Source organism: Babesia bigemina, scaffold Bbigscaff_71044, assembly GCF_000981445.1.
Source record: "Babesia bigemina genome assembly Bbig001, scaffold Bbigscaff_71044".
Taxonomy (NCBI): Eukaryota; Apicomplexa; class Aconoidasida; order Piroplasmida; family Babesiidae; genus Babesia; species Babesia bigemina.
In genome coordinates, this window is record NW_012237213.1 from 1 (window position 1) to 5,610 (window position 5,610).

Sequence of the window (5,610 nt, forward strand, 5' to 3'; positions counted from 1 at the left end):
TTTATTTACCCATTCCCGTACTTTTTTTCCAAAGAACCCTTTTTTATCCTTTTATTGGGAAGTTCTTGGCGGTATTTGGCCACCTTTTTCAGATTCCCCTGCAACCCTTCCTCTTCTCTCTCACCTTCAGTGCTTTTAACCTGTTTCATAATGGTTCCCAGCAGCTGCTCCTTAATGTACTTTCTCAGTGCACCTTTAATTTTATCCTTCGTAGTCTTTAATCCAGTCCTAACCGCCCTGTCCAGCTTAAGCACATCAGAGAGCGCTTCCGGCACCAACCTCTCAACACTTTTCTTAGCCGTACTAGCCGCGTCGTAGAGCTTCTGCGCCTTTTGCTTCAACTGCAACGCGGCCTTTTCAACATTCCTCCATTTTTCCGCGTCAGCTCCGGCCTTCTTAGTCCCTGACTGCTCTGTAACCTCCTTCAATATAGCTTTAGACTGCTCAATGCCATACTTTGCAATCTCCGTGGCACGGTCAATCCATTTTTTCAGGTCTGTATCAACTGACGTTAAAGTTTTTTTTACAGCATTTAGAGGATCGTGTATCTGAACTTTGAATTCATGCCCCAATCTGATTTTCACATCATTCATACGCTCATCAATTCTTTCATCCACCTTCTGTTTGAGATTTAGCAACTCACTTCCAGCCAAGTCGACTACGTCTTTTAATTCCGTGTTCGCCGCCGCCGCCTCGAACGATTTCACCTGCAACTTAATTTTATATAACGCATCTTTCAACTTATCTCTAAGCGTCGGATCCAGATTCTCGTACTCATTTTCCGCGGCATCATACGCTCCCGAGATCCACCCAGCATCAGCGATGCAGGCGTCAAGCAACACAGGCACCTTACTAAGTGAGTCACCATATACAGCATTAAGTTTATTAAGTGAATCATGCATATTATTAAATTTTTCTGTTTTTAAGTATTCTAATGATTTTTTAAGTGCGCTAGTTTTTTTATCTAGCTCCCCATCCCACTCCCCCAGCGCCTCGCTCACAGCCTCAACGGCCGCAGACAATCCGCCAGTTTTGTGCATACTGTCTTTAATTTTTTCGAGTGTTTTATCCATCTTAGAATAGTAAGTTGTCACTTCATTTTCGTTTTTCACCGCTTCAAGCACACCACTCAAAAATCCCATCACCGCATCACACAGCCTGTCCAAGTCAGAGTACACAATCCCAGTGCCGTCGTAGCCTTTGGAAGATGGGGAGTAACCAAGAAAAGTCTGAAGACCGTCACATAAATGCGTTAAAATATTACTATTAGGGTTATTTCCGAGATCATCAGTAAATGTTTCAAGCTTATCTTTAAGATCATCAAGTTGTTTCTGACGCTCAGTAATTTCATCATAGGCTTTCTGCTTGGAACCGTCACGGTAATAAGTGTGGTTATTTTGGCAGCGTTGTTTTTGTTTTTCAAGTTCAGTTATTGGAATTTGAGTTTTAGGATGAACAGAATTTTTAGCGTCCTTGGCTTCCTTAATCAGCCTATCATAATACTGGCAAGTGGACTCATTTCCCTTATACTTAACAGGGCATTCAAGTTTAGATTTTTCGGCTTCGAGGGACTTTTCAGCCTTATTTATGGCCTCCTCAATCAACTTTTTCAAAGCTTCAGCCAAATGCTTAAGACCATCACCACCATCACCATTCCCATACCTAACCTGGATCAACCAGTCGATGGACTCAGTCAGAAGGGAAGTGAAGGGTGACAAGGCACAAGTTATTATTGTGGTCTAAAGAGGTCATAGCGGTATTATGGCGAGGTGATTCGAGCGATGTGGAGTGGATAAAGGGGCGATGTAGAGTGGATAAAGGGGCGATGTAGAGTGGGTTAGGGAGCGATGGAGAGTGGATAAGGGGCGATGTAGAGTGGGTTAAGGGGCGATGTAGAGTGGGTTAAGGAACGATGTAGAGTGGGTTAAGGGGCGATGTAGAGTGGGTAAAGGTGCGATGTAGAGTGGATTAGGGAGCGGTGTAGAGTGGGTTAGGGAGCGATGTAGAGTGGGTAAAGGAGCGATGTGGAGTGGGTTAGGGGGCGATGTAGAGTGGCTAAAGGAGCGATGTAGAGTGGGTAAAGGGGCGATGTAGAGTGGGTAAAGGAGCGATGTAGAGTGGATAAAGGGGCGATGTAGAGTGGGTTAAGGAGCGATGTAGAGTGGATAAAGGAGCGATGTAGAGTGGATGAAGGAGCGATGTAGAGTGGGTTAGGGAGCGATGTAGAGTGGGTTAAGGAGCGATGTAGCGTTGGTAAAAATGCGATGTAGGGTGGGTAAAGGGGCGATGTAGAGTGGGTTAAGGGGCGATGTAGAGTGGATAAAGGGGCGATGTGGAGTGGATTAGGGAGCGATGTTGAGTGGATAAACGGGCGATGTAGAGTGGATAATAAACACCACTTGTGACCATGTCATCGCTGCCGTGCCCATGTCATCGCTGCCGTGCCCATCAACTTGGTCACCACCTTGGTCAGCACATTGGTCACCACTCTGGTCATGGCATTGGTCACCACTTTGGTCGTGGCATTGGTCAGGTGGTTGGTCAGCACATTGGTCACCACTTTGGTCATGGCATTGGTCACCACATTGGGCAGCACTTTGGGCAGCATTTTGGTCATGGCATTGGTCAGCACGTTGGTCAGCACGTTGGTCATGGCATTGGTCAGCACGTTGGTCAACACGTTGGTCAGCACTTTGGTCAGCACTTTGGTCAGCACATTGGTCAGCACGTTGGTCATGGCATTGGTCAGCACTTTGGTCAGCACATTGGTCAGCACGTTGGTCAGCACTTTGGTCAGCACGTTGGTCAGCACGTTGGTCAACACTTTGGGCAGCATCTTGGTCAGCACTTTAGTTAACTATTACACAATCACATACAACGGTTAATGAGTGATTCAAAACATTAGACAACAATTAGTTGTATAGGTGAGTAGGTGATGCTAGGTGAGTGTAGGCAGTAAACACGTGAGTACGATTATGGTTGCAGATAAAACACCCTGTTAAGCTTGTTAACACGTGCAGCGGCGAGTAGTGACTGAGCAGCTATACGATGTGATGATGGACTATGTAGATGCGATTTGATGTGGAGCAGGTCGAGGCGGATGACCATGATGTGGGTCAGGTAGAGGAAGGAGAGGAGCCAGAGGGCGACGGTGGTCCAGAAGAATTTTTCTCTAATTTTCCAAAGGAAGTTCGGAATGGTGATATATGTCAAATCGCCAAGAACATTACCCTTTTTCAAAACCTTATTTAATGCGTTGCAGAAGTCTTGGCACGTTCGTTTTGTTTCCGGGCCATATGTTCCGCTGAGGTTTGATTCGCTCTGAAATACAAATCCGTATTTGCATAATGTCGGACGTGTGAATGGGCACTGAGCAATTGACCTACAGTTTTTAGAATGAGTGGAGGTATGGGAAACTAAACAGTTCTGGTGACACGTCTTACCATGACACCGTGATCCTGGGGTTTTGCAGTTTTTGCAACACTCTTCGTACAGCTTCTTGAGTAAATCGTAAAATGCTTCCGTGAGATAGACAATCCAAGTGAGATATTTGTCGGCATTGACTTCGGAGAAAACTGTCCATATATTGTGGCCAAATGGCTGCATATACCGGCCGCATTCCATTTCAGTTTTGTTACCGTAATCGCACGTAAATAAACTATGCAGCTCACCGTTAACGTGATTACCAGTCCTGTGATCGCTGCCCTTAAATATCGTGGTTATATCCAAATCTGGATATGCTTCACCGAAATGGGCCTTTGTGACGGCATCATTGAAAGCATAGCATTTATGCGTATTGCGTTTGCTGTTACTACCATTCCAACCTTTAAGTAGATGATAGTAGAATGAGAACATGTCGTCCAAGGTCTGCGGAGCTCGCTGTAACAAGCACGTAAGTGAGGCGCAGATTGCAGCCAAGGGTGTATTCGGTGTACCGCATAAAGCTGCTAAAGCCTCTGCGAGGTGCGATCCTTTTTTTGTATGTGACGCCGTTACACTGATATCTGCAAAGCCCATTGGAGTTTTGCATGGTATGCCACGATGGTTTGGCGCTTCACAAGTTAGTTTGCAATTGGGTGTTTTGAAGGGGTGAGGGAGAAACCCAGGCAGACCATCCTCCAAGAATGACTGCAGAGGCGACTTTATGCCACACTTCGGGTGTTGCTCACACGTTTGGGCAGCGTTTTGGTTACACTTTTGGGCACCTCTTTGGTTGGCAATTAGGTCAGCGCATTGTATCTCATTGCACTCCCATGACGAACCGCCCACGTGCCGACCATAATAACAATCACGCCACGACACAGCGTTTGATAAACGATGACACTGAACGTATATGAAGTAGAGTTGATTATATAGTCTAATCAGTATTTCTATGCATAGGTCTAGACACTTTGACGGGTTACTTGGATATGACAACTTGTCCGGGTTCGTATTGAAATCACAGGCGTAACGACCACCTGCGTGTCCGTGGCCTAGTATTGCACACAATACCTCATACGAATGATGGCATACCTCCATAAGTGTGGTCGAGAGATTTGCAACGCTGACTTCATGTGGATAAGCTGGCAATGCGTCGGCAGTTTCGTCAACGAAGGATACGTCCTCACTGTCTGCTGGCGCAGATTGTTCACCCTTATCGAACAAATCGCTAAATGCGTTAAGCGATAGTTGCGGGTACACTTGATTATATGTTAAGCCACAGAGCCATGAGAGCATCTGGTAAATGTTGCATGGCAGCTTAGATGACTGTACAGTTGGTAGGTGACAGACAGTGTAGTATTGATTTACATGTTGGAAGATGCACGCTATTATATCGATTAGTCCGAAGTTGTACCGTTTCCTATTTGGTCTGCACTGCTTAAGATGTTCATTATAGTGCGCGTTTTGAATATTTTGCGTAAGGTGACCAAGTATGTTTCTGCCCATCATTTTAGCAGAGCACTGAACCTCGCCATCCTGCCTACCATTCTCACTGCCTAATTTATACCCGCATTTTTGCAGTAGATCACCTAGCGTGTTTTCCTTGTCATCAGAAGATGCGTATATTTTGAGCCCCCGCAACACAGTCTTTTCAGTCAACTGCGTATACAACTCAGTCAGGTCATCGGAAAGCATCTTTTGAATTGTCAAGAAGACTTTCACACCATTTCTGCTTTCCTCAGGTGCTTTGTCCGTAAAAGTACCATCCCACGTAATTCCTTTCGCACAGTCATAAGAGGATATGTATGCCTTCCTCATCTCGTTAACGAAACCGCGCAGACCAACACGTATGCCATCAAGGATGGCAGTGTTCGGATCGGCAAAATCTTGCGGCGTGAGACCATTGACAGCGTTCATCAGCTCATCGAGTAGACCGGGTATCTTATAGTCATAATAATTCTTGTCGGTGATGTGTTTGAGTACGTTGCCAAGCGCGGTGTACACAGCTGTGAGCTTCGATGCGTAGGGATCCGGTGTCTTCGGGAGGGAAGGATTCTTCTTTCTGTTCTCTTCATCGTTACGCCTAGTGATCTCCTGCTGGAGGTAATGGTTTATTGCGGTGAAAAAATTGTTGAAGGCGAAGGACAGATCACGGACACTTTTTTCTCCTACGAATCAGAGCTATTCTCG

The 5,610-nt window shown here is 45.7% G+C and overlaps 2 protein-coding genes across 2 annotated transcripts; both read right to left on the reverse strand.

Annotated features, from left to right (window-relative positions):
• Positions 1-5: 5 nt before the first annotated feature.
• On the reverse strand, positions 6-1,752 carry BBBOND_0003410 (hypothetical protein, conserved; the record flags this gene model as incomplete). Its single annotated transcript, XM_012915174.1, has 2 exons — positions 6-1,688; positions 1,717-1,752. 2 exons carry the CDS (start codon positions 1,750-1,752, stop codon positions 6-8), a joined length of 1,719 nt encoding a protein of 572 aa, XP_012770628.1.
• Positions 1,753-2,973: 1,221 nt separating this feature from the next.
• Positions 2,974-5,337, reverse strand: BBBOND_0003420 (hypothetical protein, conserved; the record flags this gene model as incomplete). The annotated part of the gene is made up of 1 exon (XM_012915175.1): positions 2,974-5,337. One exon carries the CDS (start codon positions 5,335-5,337, stop codon positions 2,974-2,976), a length of 2,364 nt encoding a protein of 787 aa, XP_012770629.1.
• Positions 5,338-5,610: the final 273 nt, after the last annotated feature.